We start from the raw sequence: 18,051 nt of genomic DNA on the forward strand, positions 1-18,051 counted from the left end.
GAAGACAGCTCCCAGCTAGCCTTGCCACTTCTCAAGGATGTGAGAAATGAAGACTTAAAACCCTTAAGGCTGAGAAGTATCTACAGATAGCAGATGTTCTGTGTAAGTGATCTAACTTGTAGGCTACTGCATACAGGTGGACATTACTACTACCATATACTCCTCCTCCAGGCATGATTTTTAACAAAAATGACTAATTGCCATGTTCTGTATTGAACTCAGAGGTTTAAGCATGTTAGGAGACTCAGGCAGAGAGGTGTCTAGTTTGTAAATCCCACTAAGACATAAGGACAAAAGAGTTATCAAGATTCAGGCATCCAGGGAAACTTTTTGGTAAAAACTAAGGCCTCTATTAAAGTACAGTAAGCCACTTCCTACAAAGGCAGGTAAATGGCAGAACCTACTCAATACATTACTTGCATATAATGCACACTGCGACCTCCAGCAACAGGTTTTGAGTTGTTTGGGGGGGGGGGGGGGAAAGAGGGGGTGTTGTATGCAAGACAATATGGTACTTCAAGCAAGCACACTAATTTTTATTAATAATTTTTTTAAAATACTGTTGAACAAAGCAGTCTTGTATAAAACTAATTTCTATATCTTTTAAACCTAAAATAACTGGTTCTCTGTAAACAGTACATTACAATTCAACCCATACAATCCTATCAAGAAACAGACTGATAGATTTCCTATTGTACTTGAAGAATGTAAGATGGCAAAATACTTATTAAACAAATTTCTCTTAACAAAAAACTATGTATAGAAAGGGTCTGTTGATTTTAAGATTTACATATACTTACTGCCATCTAAAAAAGATGAAACATTTGATTACGCCTATAAGCCCATGAGTGTACCAGGATAGAAGCAAACAGTATAGAAATTGACAGTCATTGTTTCCTCTGTTACAAGTTCTTTATTTTAAACAGTTTCCCTTTCACATGCAGTATACTTACTGGTATATATAGAAAAATCACCATTGAGGTTTTAACATACATAATTGGTTGTCTATTTCTTAAAAAGCCACTTTTGTCAATTCTTAAAAAGTTTTAGACTATGAAACTGTTCAGACACTTTACAGTAAACCACCCACCCAACTAGACAAAAGGAAGAACTCTTTGTTCTCACCTGTCTTATTAGATCCTCTTTCTTTTTGACACCGCTTACTTTCTGCCAGACATGCTTTGGACAAACGACAAGCACTTATCTATGAATGACCTCAGAAATTCTCCCACCTTCACAAACACCTTGCTTTTCGTTTAAACATCTGTTCCCATTCAACCCAGCAGCTGCATTCTTACACCCAAGTAACAAATTCAAAAAGCCTCTGGTATGGCCACAGGCACATGGTATCATCATAGGTACTATGTCTACTTTAGTTTGATGTTTCTATTATTTTTTGTTCATTATTTCATGATTCCTTCCCTAAAACATTCTTATTTATGCTGATGTTCAAATGTCAATATTTTTCCATTGCATCTCAAATGGCTTTAAAAAACAACTAATACTTTAATAAAGCACCTTGCTTTTTTCTATTTTTTAGCCCAAGTCAATGTAAAGTTTAATGTCTATATCAATTTAAAGCCATGATCTGAAGCTTTCAAATGAGCCTAACTTAGTTTTAACATCTTTCATTAGAGACCCCCTCCAATATGATTTTTCCTACTTACCACTTTTTATAAAGTCTACATGTGCTTCTTTGTGATGGAGAAGCTCTACATCATAATTGGCAGATGTGTTAGCATGTTGTTCTTCCTTTAAATGGAAAAGAAATGCAAAAACAATCCTGTTTATTGCTTTAAGTAGAGATTTTTTGAATAACGATACTCTTCATTTTTTTCTTTCACTCCCATAGAAAATAAAGCTGCAAAGTGCACTGGATAAAGGATTACAATGCTGACAAAATTATTTGTTCTCTGATCTATCTATTTAAAGATGTAGTGGCCTGTTTTTATATATATTTTTAAACTACAATAACCCTATTTATAAATAAGCCATAAATATCCACATTGCAAAACAAACAGATAGATAAAGGACAGGGACATGCATTCTAGTTTTTTCCTTCCTCTTTCTTGCAAAATGTAACAGCAAAGTGTGTGAGTATGAGCGTGATTCTAGTATCTTGTATCCAGAGGTAAAAGAAACTGAAACACCTGTTTCAGCTTCCTAAGCAGCTGCCAGTAATTCAATCCATCTATTACAAAACCAGTTGGCAGTGTCATTTGTCATATCTGAGAATTTCTTCTTAACCTGAACTAATAAAAGCATTCACTTACAATAGTAAGTATCATCTTCTTGCAATTAAGGAATAAAAGCTATCTTAGTTTGAACTGCAGGTATAAAGTTAAAAAATGAATGTTCTGTCAAAGGACAGTGCAACTTTAAACAGCTGCAGCAGATTACCAAAAAATTGAAGAGTAATCATTGCAATTTGACTTAACTCCCCCCCCAACATATTCTAGTACTAAAAAAAGCACAAAGGTAGGATGAAGAGGCTTAACCAGCAGTACACAGGTCAGTAAATTACAAACAATGTATTTGCAAACCTAAATAAATAAAATCACATTTATGCTATGATCCATGTTAAAGTTTCCCTAGGGTCATCCAAGCAAATCACTTTTTTAAAAGTATACCACCTCTTTAACCTATGAAATCCATGGACTGGTACTTTTTTTTCTTTCTTTCTTACTTTTGAGTATAAGCACTAGCTAGTAATATTAGGACTTCATTTTTGGTGCATTCTTTCAATCTGTTTATAAACAGGCTTACTGTGCTTCAGGTCTGGCAGCAAAATACAATTTAAACTGGGACTCCTATTTATTAAAAGCCATTTAGGATTTTTAGTTGCATTTATCTTCATGGCCACTGGGATGGCTATCAGTTAATTTCAAAGAAAATTGAACAACTAGCAACATCTGTAGCTTCTAAAGAAAAAGCTGCATTTAAAACCTTTCATTATTAGCTGCACTTGTAAACCCACCCCTCAAGCCTTCCATCAATTTATAAACCTTAATTAAAAACTATTATCTTCTGGTCAAAATTTAGTTACATACACCTTCATGTTGGGTAGGCATGAAAATTAAACAAAGGAAAAAGACTCATTAGGCCACTAAAGTGCACAAGGTTCAAGAATATCTAATGAACACAACAATAAAAAGACAAAAGAATCACAGACAAAAATAACTAGAGGAAAACAAAATCAGTTATATAAAATAACAAACGGAACAGAAATAACACTTGTATTGCTGAATCTGAATTGTCAATATAGCAATACAACATTTTGTTCTGTGATCTTCCTTTTAAAAATTTACTAACCTGGTCACAGACATTGAATGTGGGCTAATAAAAAAAAAACACAAAGAACAGAGAATATGATATGGAGAGAAAAACAATATAAAAATTCTATTAAAATAAATACTAAATTTTCCGAAAAAAGTAAAAGTTGATGATGTAGCTACTTAATGTGAAGCTATACCTACAATCTTACCTTCATAGGAATATTGGTTATTGTAGTTGAAGCCAGATCAAAGTGCTGCTGTACTAAAACATTTAGTTTGGTAGCAAGATGCCGTCCAGCACGGACACTATGCACTTCACTGGTTAAGACAGATGAAAGCTTTTAAAAAAAAATTAAAAAAAAGATGCAGAAAGCATGGTGTAAGTGGATCAGTTTTTCAGAACTTTAATCTACAAAAGAGTTGCACCAAACATAATATAAGACTGGGTATGTATGATATTTCTTCAGAAAGAAAAAGATTAAAAATGTGTGTAAAGTCATTGGAGGTACTGCAATGCTATACAGTTCAGTCCGTCTTAATTTAGTCAGTCAGAAGTGCACTCAATACACCGAGTTGTTGGCTAGATGGTTCACAGTTAACAGGAGTCAGTATCACACATAAAACTGGACTCCAGGATGTCCCTAGTCCTAGTCTCAGTTTGGAGACTGCTTTGTCATAGGGCCTGAAGTCCTCTCTAGCTTTGTTTTCCAAGTAGCATTTAATGCACCTACCTGACTAGTGTTATTTCATATATGCTTTTTATCATGATCAGGGATAATATTTTTTTTTATATATTCTGAGGTAGATAGATATATTTCTGAACTGATATAATGAACTATGAGGTTGTCATGTCTAATTTTCCTTGGTTGGTGACACTGATGTGGGCCTCTGAAGTAACGATATCCTAAGAACTATTTTAGAGACAAAATTTAGGATACAATAAGAGTCTGATCTATTTATCTCAGAATCTTTTACTATATCCTAAAGTGTCACTAGCTTCCTAACTAGAGGTGCACCGATACATCAGTCCAATATCAGATTGACACTGATACAAAGAAAATGTACTATATCGGAAATCAGCCATATCAGGCCGATAATTTGGCTGATGAATGGCCTGTGCATGCGCCAGTTGGCAGCTTGGAGAACTGTGTCCAGCTGGTAATTCTAGTGTTGTGAAAGCAAGGGGGGGGGGGGGGGGGAGGAAGAGGAAGGGAAGCAAAGGGATGTGGAGGAGGCAGATCAAGGCCCCCTGTGGCGAGGGGGCTAGAGCCATAGCTGCACTGAGGTCTTCAGGGTGGCCTGGGGTACGGCTGCACCCACAAATTCAATGTAACCCCTTCCCAGTGCAGCCCTGCCCTGACAGGAAGAGCTTGGCACAGCCCCAGCCTGCCCTGCCCCGCACAGACCAGAAGGCACACACCCCACACTGACCTCCTTGCACAAGTGGCGGGAGCCACCAGTCGAGTGCTGGATGAGCCACTGGACCAGTTGCTCTAGGACAAGCGGTGCACAGCAGCGGGAGCCGCTCCCCGCCCTCTCCGCACAAGCCGTGGCACCAGGGCTGTCCCTAGGGAGGGGACAAATCGGGGGCAACCACCCCGGCCCTCACCGAGCTAGGAAGAGCAGTTGCAGAGACTTTGCACCGCTGCCTTCACATCCAGTCGCTCCCCTCCTCCACTTCCACAAGGTGGCAGCAGCTTCTTCAGGTCCAAGGCTTGTGGGATCAGAGTGAGGGAGGGGCCCCGCATGGGCTGATTTGCCCTGGGCCCCGCTCAGGTCGGCTCTGCATGGCACCATCCCGCACCTGCCCTGGCAGTGCTTACCCCAGCCCCTGCCCCAACCCTACACCACCCTCACAGTGGGGGCCTTGATCTGCCCCTCCAGACCCCCTTCCCCCCCACACCAGACTTACCAGCTGGAAGCAGCTCTCCACGCTGCCAGGCTGGGTATTGGAAATCGGATCAGTATTGGCTGATATGCCTCCTTAAAAATCGGCTACCAGTATTGGCTGCAAAAAGCTCTATTGGTGCACCCCTATCCATATATATATAAAAATAAAAATGCATGTCTATGCAAGATGTTTAATGCACAGTAGCATAATAACACTGCACAGTAGTGTGCTAGGCAAAAAAACATGTTAATACGCTACTGTGCAATAAGCATTAGTCTACTGCACAGTGTCACTAAAAAGCCATGCGCTCGCACTATTGCATAGTAACTGTACTGAACTGAGCAAGTACTAAACTAAATGTGCAATAACTATTGCACATTAATGAACACGTAGACATGCCCAGTGTATTATTCTATAGGAGGAAAAGTACTATATTTATTTCTGCTCTCAGAATGACAGTGTTGGCTGTATTTTATGGAATGATACAGACGTATCCCATATTGATCTTTTGACATTTTCAATTACTAAATATTTTTTTTAGGACACTGCCAAATTATATTTTTAAATATACCTTTACTTCTATTATAGGTAAACATGTTAAGATTATTAAAACAGAGAAACCTGGGGAAAAGTGGCACAAACCATTTTGTATATATTTTATTTTTGACTTACAGTAACTATTCAGATTATTTATAAATGCATGTTACTGAGCAATGAAAATATTAGCCTAAAATAATTAACTGAATATACTACCAATATTTATAATATAGTCTTACTCCTATGATGTTTACTTACTGGTATGTGAATAAAATTCTAAAAAAGGATTTGCCTACCAAAGAGTAAGTATTGTATTAATACAAATTTAAGACAAGGTTTTTCTCCCAATTCAACTTAGAGGGGCAAAGAAAAACCTGGTCTCAGATTCAAGTACCAACTGCAAGGGATGCTGGCAGCTGCAGTTACAGCCCTGACCCCACCCCAGGCCTAGGGCTGCTACCTGCCCTGTACCAGGGGGGCAGAGCTGTTGCTGTTGCCTGGCTGGGGTGACTTAAGGTGGACTGTATAGGAGAGAAGGGAGTGCATGGCAGCAGGAGCACAGGGGAAATTGTACAGTGCGGGGAAAGCAAAAGAGCTCCTTTAGCCCTAGCCCAGGGATGGGCAATTATTTTGGGCAGAGGACCACTTACCGAGTTTTAGCAAGCTGTCAAGGGCTGCATGGGTAGCCCCGCCCCTTGACAGGTGCCCCACCCCCTGGTCACCATCTTGAGACCAGAAGTCCCTCCCCATGCCCCTGGAAGTATTCCTTTGCAGAAAAGGGTTTGCCATCTTAAAATGGGGCGGGGGGGACCCAATTATATACTAAAAATCAAACACCCAAAATAATATAATTTTAATTTAATTTTTAAAAATAGGTTTTTTCCTGATTTGTGTGCGTTTGCACTGCATATGTAGAAGTGATTGCATAATAGCTCAAATGCAATCTTACTCTTGTATAGTGTGTGGGGTGTGCAGGGATGTCAGGGGATATGGGTGGGTGGGTGTGGGGTTTGTGGGGAGCCGTGTGTGTGTACAGTATCTGTGGGGTGTGTGTGTGGCTGTGGTATTTGCGAGAAGGGTTTGAGGGTATGTGGACTGTGCATGGAAGACCCCCACGTGCCCTCCTGAGCTAGTCAACACCTGCCCCCACACCACAACAGCCCAGAGCTCAAGCACCCTGCCGTGCCTCCCCACCACCACCAACAGTGCGCAACCCACTCTGCACCATCTGGCCACAGCAAAAACTGCCCGGCGGTGGAAAGGAAGAGGGGCCGCTTTCCCATGCGCCAAGCAGCAAGGAAACACTATCGACACTTCCTGGTACAACTGCTTGGAGCCCATGCAGGACTGCCCTGTGTCTGCTCTGCACTGCCACCGCAGGTGCACAGGGCAGCCCAGAGGTGGCAGTGATGCAGTGGAGATGCAGGAATACTCTGTGTGGACTCCAAGCAGCTGCACCAGGAAGATGGGGGAGATGGAGGGAGAAGGGCTGCTTTCCCACATGCTAAGTAGCAGTTTGTCCCACACTGCCACTGATCAGCCCAAGATGGATGAGCGCAAGGCACGTGGGATTGGTGCTACGTGCGCTAGGCCCCGCCTGTACTGTGGGGCTGGGGTTGGGGGAGTAGGAGCAAGGAGGCACATGGGAACACAGAGCCAGCAGGGCCCAAAGCGGGATGGCAAGAGCGCAGGGTCCTGGCCAGCAAGGGCTCTATGGAAGCAGGCCAGCTCCCTTCTCTCCCTGTTGGCACAGCCCAGCCCAGCTCCATAGACCCCTGCCAGCCCACGCCCTGCTGCTCCGCTGTGGGCCCCGCCAGTGCTGGCCCTGTGCTCCCGCGTACCCGCTCGCTTCCACTGCTTTTCTGCCTGCCCACTGGCGGTTCCTAATCACGTGGCTCCTGGCTGCATGGCCACAACAGCAGGACTCAGCAGGAGCACTGGGGCGATAGTCCGCAGTTCTCCCCTGCCCGCACCCCACCCTTCTTACCTGAATTTCCCGTTCCGGCACAGGGAGACAGGAACAACCCCAGTCCCAGGCTAGAAGCCTCTGCTAGGTAAGGGCTTCTGACAGGCGGGTGGGCGGGGGGGGGGAGACCTCACTGTTGCAGGATCCTGCTGTGGCTTCCTCTGGGTCCTATTGCCACTGGCTCTTATAATCTTTGACAGGCAGCCATGGGAAGACAAATATAAATTTTCTAAATTTTTTAGGGGCCCCGCAGGCCAGATAGAATGGCCTAGCAGGCCGGATGCGGCCTGTTGGCCACATTTTGCCCACCCCTGCCTTAGCCCCAGGCTGGGGTCAGAACCAGCCTTGCCTGCTCTGCAGCTGAGGGCAGGTGGTAGAAGGGTAAATGGCTGCCTAAGCAGCAGCAGGGGGGCAGGTGGTAGAGGGGCAAACAGCCAAGGGCACAGGCACCAGGGGCAAGCATGGAGGGGGGGCAGGCACAAAAGGGTTCTGAAGACCAAGTGACAAGAGGGGGCAAGGTGCAGGGGAAGCAAGGGGAAGTCAGGCTGCTTGCTCACATCTCTGCTTTCACTGCCATAGTGGTGATGGGGGACAAATTTAAGATGACTGTCCTTTCTACAAATGGAAAATTATAACAAATGTATAACGTTTCATGTCTGGAACCTAATTATGGGATGGCCACCTTAAATTAGAAGTTGTCTTGAATTTGGGTATAAATAACTTTCAGGAAAAGGATGCAAAGGAGTTTATTTGCCACGTTCAAAATAACGCTTCTTTAACAGAAATAGGAGCTATGCTCAAGTTTGGTGGTAAAAGATTCATATAGTTAAAATATTTTAAAAAGTGGTGACAATAATTCATCAAATTTAACAGCAAGACAGGCCAGCAAACTCAGCAGCAACTAATCTGGCATGGCTTCTAGTAGCCACCAATATATGCTTATGTTGCAAAAAAGGGGCCTAGAGAAATATAATATATTTCACATAGGCCTTGTTCTTCATTACAAGGTTAGATCCTCTCAAGAAAAAAAAAAAAAAAAAAATCACAACAACAGGATTACAATTTTTCTCAAGGTGCTCTTAAAGTACTTATTTTTCAGTTTGCAAAAGACCAGGTAACTACCATGCACTCAAGAATTAGCACAAAATCAAGTAGGAAGCAAACACAAAAGGGGGGTCCTAGTGTCATGCAGATTGCAAAAGCTGGGGAGGAGGATTATCATAAAACTATATGCTAACAACAACATGTTTAGGATACTGGGGGGGTGTTAGTATCACTGATTCCTTTATCTTAGCTTCAAAGATGGTCAAAACATTGTTAAATTATCCAGGTGTACCATCTGTCTAGATTCTTGTATGATAAGTAATATGTTGGAGACCTCCCTTTAAGCACTGAAAACATCTTACCTCTTTTTTAGGACGATCTGAAACAAGGCTATCTTCTCCAACTGGGTAAGTGTGGATTAAGACCAATTCACACTTCTGGATTTGCATGAGACTTCCCCAAAAAAGAAGTCACGTGTTAGTAAGCTGATAACATAGCTGAAGATTATACTACAGAATTTAGATCAACACTTGCGCAAGACTAATTCAAGCTCTTGATCAAGGTAGAACTAAAATCATGAGATGCACATAAAATGTTCTGCATATGTTGTTGCCTGGACTTGATGCATGTTAATGTCTTTAGAAAATACATCATTTATAGTGGGAAAAAAATCAGTATTTTTAACTGAGGCTTTTGGGGGTGCAAAACATCACTGTTCCATGATTAACAGCATAAATCAGTGGTTCTCAGCCTTTTTAGACACAAGTCTTGTTAGACTAAAGGCACCCCTCTGAAAATGCCAGGTTTTAGCTTTCACTCATTTTTTTACTATGGAAAAGCAATAGAGGAATTTTTCTATTACAAAGAACTTGGAAAGGTCAGAACAGATCAAAATCTGAAATGTCTGGGTTTATCTTATGAATTGTATAGATGTTTGCACACCTAACTGTGCTAATATTGTGTAGCAATAAAAGGTTCTCATAGTACCATAGTTGAGAACCACTGGCATAAACGGTCATAGCTCAATCCAAGTCGATAAAGCTATGGTAACTGACACCAACTAAGGATGTGCTCCTAAATGTTTTGCAAATATATAACAAATAGCCATGAAATAAAGAAGTACCCATCCTATGTCAGAGAACAGGAAATAAAAATTAATAGACTCAATGCTGACCACCCTTGCCTCACAATGGCTAGAGTACCACAGAGAACACAGGGTTGTATGCAACTTGTCTGAGGTCATCGAACATATATAGCAGCTGAAAAAGAACCCATGTCTTATGATTCAAACCTTTTACTGTATACATTGTGTTTTGCTTTAGTCACCTTAGGCATTTATAAGTGCTTGCGCCACAGCACTGGGCACTTTTAAAAGTACCCAGAGCTGGGGTACGTGCATTTGGATAAATGGCAAAATGTACGTCAGTGCTGAGAAAATGGCGGTGGTGTGCTTTAGAACTAACATATCAGAGGAGCATTAGTTCAAAAGCGCACTGCTGCCATTTATACAAATGCATGCAACGCAGCATCAGGTGTGTCAGCTCACATGTCAAGCAGACTTGATTAATCGCACTGGATCTCCGGCATGTTGGAGCAGACAAATGTATGTGTATAACTGCTTCTTACTTCCCTAACACAGAACTTAAACCAAAAGCCAATTTTCTGGAGTCTATTGTATTCTTTCTATACATGTGAAATTAAAAATAGATGAGAGCTAGAATCTCTTATTATTATGATTTATATGGATTATGTAAGTGCCTAGAGGAAAGAAAAAAAGTGGGAACCTAAACTACTTCTATTCTGCACTGTACAGTGTAATACACAGTCCCCAAGCCAAATAATACAAGCTGAATAGCCAAGGGAGAGATGTGTAAAAGTGATTTAACATTGTGACCCCTTACTTTTTCATCAGTAATTTCTCTCTAAAATGTCAACAGGAAAATTAGGTAAAACTAAAAACTATTTCTAAGCACCTAAGCTTTTACAGTCTAAATGTAACAGCCATGTAAAATGAATTTAGTGCTGCCATCAACATGCATCCCTGAAAACAATAACCACCATCAACATCAAGAACTCACCAAATACATTACTGATTTAGGGATGTTCCTTACAACAAGACTAAATTATCTTCTCTCTTACAGCTTGCCTATTTAAGAGATACCAATCTAAAGAAACATGTTTTATGTTGAATAATTATGCAAGTAAATATGTCAATACTCAAGTTCTTGGATTAGAGTCACATTTTACTATCTTTCTCATCTGGCTTTCTTTTCCAGTCAGCATTCAAAGTGTCCATCAAAATAAATTTTCAATAAGATCTATATGAAACAGGTACATCACTTCTTACAAAGGCAAATAAAAACAAGAGCCTGAAGGATAAAAACAGTGCTTGTGAACTGCATACTCACTGATCTGAATTAGCTGCAAGCTTGTTATGTTCATGAATCGTTTCCTGGACACATTCTTCAAGCATCCGAACATGGCTGTCACTGGAAAACAAAGTAGATGATCGGTCACTAGATTAATCATTGGTCAAGAGGATTTTGAAAAGCTTTTCTTGATGTGTTTGTTTCACTAATGCAGTAATTTTGCTTTTCATATAGCAGCAAATAAACTTTTCAATAGAATTTTGTTTTGCATTATTCAATAAAAATTCTACTTAATACACAAACATAGACACCTCTTCTTTTTCCTTGTACAATGTATACATTAAAAATCTTTCAGACTTCAAAGTTACGGGAGTGGGGCTTGAAGACAGCTAAAGAATTTAAAGCTCAGATTTTATTCTTCTGAAGATAACCAACTCTTCATCTGTTCATCCCTTCCTAACTCACCTGCATCTGCTTTAAATAACTCACTTCTCAAGAACACCCTTCCACTAATGCTTTCCTACTCCAGTTGAGAAGCAGTTGACTCGACTACTTCAGCTAAAGTTTAGCTGACCTCTGCAAGTGAAGTACTATGTGAGGAAAGAGAGGATTGGTGAATTAACCCAAAAATGATCTACTGAAGGCATTATGTATATCAAAGCAAGAACACCGAGCGGCATTCAGAAAAGGGAGAAAACTAGGATCAGGTGGGTTTAGTTTAACTCTAAAACAAGTACAAACCTAAACACATATGACTGTATTTTGCCCACCCCTAATATTGTCATATCTGGCCTGCCAATGATTCTATCCAGCCCACAGGCAAGTGGTGGCTTTGGCTCCAGCCTCTGTTGATATCACAGATGTTGGTGGGTGGAAGCAGCCCCGCCTGCCCACCTGGTTGGCACCACGCAGCAGGTCCCAGGTAAGCTGCATTCAGGCCCCGGTGGCTCCGGCCTAATCTGGCACTGAGTGGAAGCAGCCCTTCCCAGAGCCTGAGCTGAAAATGAGCTCATTAAAGAAGGTAGACACTGAATGCCAAATATTCAACAACGAAAAGATTTCTAATTTTTTTTTTTTTTTAACTATGTGGGTGGAAAAGCTACGTGCTTAATTTGTAAAGAAAGTACATCTGTGTTCAGAGAATACAATTTGAATTCACATTGTGAGAGAAAGTATGAATCCAAATATAAGAACTTGTCAGCTGAAGAAAAAGCAAAGAAAACTAAGGAGATGGTTGCTCGAATGCAGAAAAAGCAAAGCAACAGAGATGATGCCTGACTTCGATTTTCTGGTTAATGCACATCAGAGGCTTGTTTCTCTCCACCAAGTGAATTTCTTTGTTTTTCTTTAACCTAATTTTCAATATACATAGTAAGACTTTATTTTGAGTAGGGGTGCGCTGATAAAGATTTTTGTGGCCTATACCAACAGCTGATTATTCACCAGGCATATTGGCCAATACCAATCCAATTACAGATTTACAGGAATGAAGCTGGTCAGTGTGGAGAGCATTTCCCTGCAGGCAAGCTTATGGAGGGGAAGGGGCATGGGGCAGATCAAGGCCCTCACAGTGAGGGAGGGAGTGGGGCAGGAGTTGGGGGGGAGCAGGGGGGGAAGGGGGCGCTGCACAGCCAGGGCAGTGAATGGGTCTGGGGTAAAGGCAGCATGGCAGAGAGGCCATAGCAGGCAGCCCACATCTGCCCTAACCCTTAACACAAGTCTAGGGGGGCACATGCACCCCCCCCGGTGCCTTCCCTGGGGGTGCGCGCAGCACCAGGAAGCCACCCCCAGCTCCATCCTGTTCCCTACCCCCAGTCCCATTTACTGCCCTTTCTGGGCAGTGCCCCAACCCCTGCCCCACTCCCTCCCTCACCGTGGGGGCCTCGATCTGCAACCCTGCACCTCCTTTCCTCCACAGACTTACCTCCAATTTTGAGCTACTGTACAATTGCCTCAAAAAAACATAAATCAGGCCAACAAATATTCTTTTTTAAATAAAACTGAAATATTTTATAGATTTTTTATTTTTAGCAAATGATTTTTTAATCTATATATTTTTTAAATATCTTCACCATTAATTTAGTCTGTGCAGCCCTCAACAGCTCACCAAAACTTGTTAGAGTGGCTCTCCAGCTGAAATAATGGCCCACCCCTAGCCTATACCAACCTTTTGGCATTAGTAATGCAGATTATTCTTCCTCTGTTTCCAACACGCTCTGCATTCTCCATTAGCATAGTTCGGGCTTCATGTTGGTATTCTGTAATTTTGCAGAGTGCTTCTACTGCTGTAACCAGTCCATGAAGTATGCTGCAGCATTCTGGGTCTGCATGAGGATTAGGTGGTCCAACAGCTGCTAGAGCTGCCATTAACTGGTTTAAAAAACAAGACAGAGAGAGACAGGTTTTACAGACCCATAACCAACTTCCTAGAAATATTTAGCTCTGAGCTTTCTTTTGGAGTAGATATATTAGTTGGCAACACTCTCTGGACAGCATGATGACAAAAAATACATTATTAATTAAAACAGAAGCTACTACCTACTGCAAAACAGGTTCTATTACCATCTTCTACTACAGGTTCCTAGTTTTTTTTTTTAAATCTTTGCCTTTTGAACAGACAGTTCTGTTTCTGTCCAAAGGTAAGTTTTTGTAAAAGGAGTCTGTTTTGTTTCTGAACAAAATCAGAAGCAAACAGCATGCTAGCTCAGCAGACAAACCAGGTCAAGTCTAAAGTTATTATTTACCAGCTTTATCCAATTAAAAAAAAAATTACAAATAAACAATATTAGAGCAACAAATATAAAAGCAAAACTTAAAGATTCCAAAAGCATTGTTAAATATAGATCTACAGCATATATTTATAGAGTATTTCTTTTTACTGTTTTTTTCTTTTTCTTCTTTATAACTTAGCACTGCAAATTACAGTTTGTACTATTAAAACATATAGGTTATGTCATGTTGCAATATTTAAGGGCCTAATCCTGCAACGGGTTTAAGACCATCATTTCCAACTGAAACCATTAGTTCAGCACCTTGAATGATCAGACCCTCACGTTTCATTTTCAATTTTCACTGAAGCACTCTATTAACAGTTCCCCTCCCCATTATGTAACTGGGAATAACGTAATTAGCCTGCAATGTCCAAAAAGTCTTAAGACCACAGGAAAAGGGCAAGAGGATTTTGGTATTAACGTAAGAAAAAGGAAAGTACTCTCTCTTTATAGTCCTGGACAAAGTTTAAATCTTATAAGGTCCTGGACCTTTCAAAGTTTCAAGCAAAATGTAAAACCTCAGGGTCTAACACCAATAATTTTAAGTAGTTTTGCTGGTAGCAACTAAAAGAGTTTATCTGAACATTATAATACCTTCTTTCTCCATATTATCATTTTTATCAATACAGCCAGGCTGAAAGAGAGAGTTTTATCTGAATGCAGATTATGATCTAAGTGGATCTAAGCGTCGATATAGGTGCCTTTCTTACCCAGAATATGTACAAGTTGCTATTTTTTATGGTAACACTAGTCCTTGGGTCTTTTCCTTATCAAAATTCAAATTGAATACCTTTTAACAATTTTGTCAGATTTTGTTCTTTTAACCTCCATGTTTTTTTAGTGAACTTCCTTATGAGATTTTTGAGCTTGGTACAACATGAATCTTACAACTCATCTATTTCCATCTGTTGCAGTTATACGTGTGTGACTTTTAAAAGATAAACAGTATTAAGAAAAATAAAAGATCAGGTGAATAGATTTGCAACTTTCATGTGAAATGTATGCAAACTGGTGTCTTTATTGCCATTCTAGTAAGATGAAAAAATAACAGTCCTCAAAAAAAATCTTATTCTGTGAAAGATACAACACCTCTAAAATTCTTCCTAAAATGACTAACACTTTCTCGGACAAAACTAAAATGTATAATGCTGTAAAAAAAATTTGTATTTGATCATTAATTTAAGCTACAAAACAGAGTATCAAGTACTATTTGTACCTCCTGCAGGTTTTGGTCTTCTTGTGTCCAGGAATTTAAGACATGAGCTCCAGAATCACTTACAATGAAATTCACCTAAAAAAGTTACAAACACAAGCTAAGACAACAGTAACATAATGAATTCTCTTGCTTCATGCAATAATCAGGACTATCTGAAAAGGCAACTTTTCCACCACCTAGTCTTTCCAGTCGATCTTTATTAGCAAACATCATCATTTCATTTACTATGTCAAATGTATGGCACCCTAGAGATCTTGCATTCAGAAGCAGTGGAACGACAAGACAAAGTATAAAGAAAAAATCATGTAAATTTATTTTTTAAGAAAGTCAGTAGCAATGCTAACTTCATATGTTAAAGCACAAACAAGAAGTCAATTTCAATCCTGAGTTACCATTACAAAAATATTATGGAGGTAACTTCCTTACTAACTTTGTAACATTTTCATTAGTAAGAATCATCACTGAGAAATATATACCATCTGTTATTTAATTAAACACAACATTGAATCAGTCTGTGGAATCTGTCACAAGGAAGTCATTGAGGTAAGTATACTGGCGGGATCTGAAGGCAGATCAGACAACTTTACATACATTTGCTGGGAAGGCAAAAAGTTTCAAGAGAAGTCATTTATGATACTAGCTGATCATGTACGTCTCAATTAAGCAAACCATGCAGCTCCACCGTAGGAATTAAGCACGTTTAAATGCCTGGCTGAGGTCAGTGAAAATGGTAAAATGCCATTTCTCTGTTACATAACAACAGCACAACAACTTCGTTGACTAAGCAAGAGAGAGCCACAAAGAATTAAACACAGTCAGCACAGACGTGTCAGATGAGTTTATGACAATAGCTAAAAGTTTCAAAAGGGCTCGATGAAATAGTTTTGGGGTGTAGGTTGTAGCCGTGTTGGTCAAGGACATAGGCAGATGAAGTTCTTGGGATAAATCTGATACCTTTTATTAGCTCAACTGAAATAGTTGGGAAAAATTCTTCTTTGCAAGCTTTTGGGCACAAACACCCTTTGTCAGGCTGAGGAAGCATCTGCAGTTTGTCTGTGCTCTTTAGTTGGCATTCTAACTCTATCACCAATTTGGACAAATAATACTGACCTCCCTACCAGAATATGCTTTGATTTCATGTCTTTCCCATGGCAACTGACATTTTCAGGACATTACCTAAAGTTTTACTCAGATGGAGACAAAAGAGCTACTCATCGGGCACATCTACACATGCATTATGGAGCATTAATGCGCAATAATGCTCAGTGATTGGTGCTACTGCACAGCAGCGCTGGCACACTATGTGACGCTAATGGGCAGGAGACTTATTCTACTGCGCCTTAGCACTGCTTTTGGTGTGACACGCTAATGCACAGTAGAATGAGTCCACTGCACTTTTAGCATCTTGTGTAGACATACCCATTGAGTAGAAAAGAAATTAATTCCCCCATTTTATAATCAACAATTAGCTAGGTACAATATCAGGCATTTTCCCTCCAAAAAAATCAAATGGTATTGCTCACTGTTGCAGACTGTATACCAGACTGGATATATCAGTGCCTTGATTTTATGTAATAACTCTTATTTCTAGTATCTTTCAAGCTTTAACATAAAAGAACTGTATGTTTATTTTTAATTAACTATTTTCTTTGTGCTAATATTTATTTTAAGTCTGTTTAAATCTGACATCCTTTTTGACACAACTGGAAGATTATCAGAAATGAAGAGGTGTCATAAGAGATAAAAGTTGCTTACTATATAAAAACAAAAGTATAGGAATTGTGCATTTTGTCATTTATCTTTCACCTATGTTCTATTAGCTGTGCTTTGCTTTAGTACTGTAGCTACTGTAAGATAAACAAGCTAAGTCCACACTGTTTAAAAATTATATTTTTAACTGTAATGTATTGAAGTAATAATGCTACATTGCATTTTACAGCTCTTTCATATATGAAGGTGTTAAGCCCCTTTCATTAGCAGGAATGCCAAAGTGCATTAATCTAAAAATAAAAAAACACTCTAAAAGATAAGTATATGGATCTGTTATAGGATTTAATGTTATATGCACTGGAATATTAAATGAGAGGTCATGTTGGGTACAATGAATGTGCCAAGTATGAGTCCTGGGTAGAGAAGCAGCTGTGGAAATTCTGATTATTAAGTTAGATGAAAGAACCATAAAAATCACAGAAGTGAACTGTCTGATTTCAGCAGAATGAATGGGTGCCTGCCAGAAGTAAAGCAGACTAAGTGATGCACTATAAACTCTCTGCTTTTGTCCAAAATGTAATGGCTTAACCCCCAAAACAGTAAAATGAGTTAACAAGAATGAAAAGGCCTGTTTTAGTCCTGTGTTTTAGGCTATTTTTATTACTTAAAGAACTGAATGTAAATTAATTTTTTGGTTTGTACGCTAGTTATTATGCTACTGGAAGCCCTTTGGAAATGCTTTCTTGTTTAACGAACTTTAAATACTTTAAGACAATTTAACTTCTTACAGCAGCACACATTTATTGATTACAGATTGATTACAGGTTTCCCTCACCAACCACAGTTTTGCCAACCACCTTTTGAGTACCCACGCTTCAGAGAACTGCGCCGGGGGGGTACAGCCAGAAAGTAAATCTCATGGCTCCTCTAGCCCTGCTGGTGCCTCTCACTCACCCTCATAGCCCTGCTGGTGCCCCTCACCCACAGCCCTGCCGGTTTTGCCAACCACAGGAACTTTTAGGAACCTAACCCCTGTGGTTGGCGAGGGAAACCTGTATACTTCAGCTACCTACAGCAAAATTACATTTTTCTTTTCTTCAGCAATGAAAAAAAACAAACAGTCTTATAAACCTACAAGCTAGAAGGCATTGTCTTCCGTTCTATAACAACTACCAGCCTGGCACACAAAGTTGTACAGAAAAGTATATTTTACTGTCATTTTAATATCTGAGTCAGGTATCTTCCAACAGATATCAGCAGGCCTAACTAGTC

At 40.0% G+C, this 18,051-nt stretch overlaps 1 protein-coding gene across 4 annotated transcripts in view; it reads right to left on the reverse strand.

The window, feature by feature from the left end:
* The window catches only part of INTS13 (integrator complex subunit 13), a 39,700-nt gene that overhangs the window by 18,057 nt on the left and 3,592 nt on the right, over positions 1-18,051 (reverse strand). For 2 of the 4 annotated variants that reach the window (XM_019498348.2, XM_006272883.4), the window contains exons 3-9: positions 15,070-15,144; positions 13,250-13,452; positions 11,122-11,202; positions 9,076-9,166; positions 3,485-3,613; positions 1,668-1,752; positions 1,126-1,179 (exon numbers count right to left, since the gene is read on the reverse strand). In XM_019498348.2, the coding sequence (XP_019353893.1) occupies positions 1,126-1,179; positions 1,668-1,752; positions 3,485-3,613; positions 9,076-9,166; positions 11,122-11,202; positions 13,250-13,452; positions 15,070-15,144 (718 nt within the window). The remainder of the gene's footprint in view (positions 1-1,125; positions 1,180-1,667; positions 1,753-3,484; positions 3,614-9,075; positions 9,167-11,121; positions 11,203-13,249; positions 13,453-15,069; positions 15,145-18,051) is intronic. The other 2 variants (XM_059726611.1, XM_006272884.4) reach the window with 2 other exon arrangements.

Source organism: Alligator mississippiensis, chromosome 4 (assembly GCF_030867095.1).
Source record: "Alligator mississippiensis isolate rAllMis1 chromosome 4, rAllMis1, whole genome shotgun sequence".
NCBI classification, from domain to species: domain Eukaryota; kingdom Metazoa; phylum Chordata; order Crocodylia; family Alligatoridae; genus Alligator; species Alligator mississippiensis.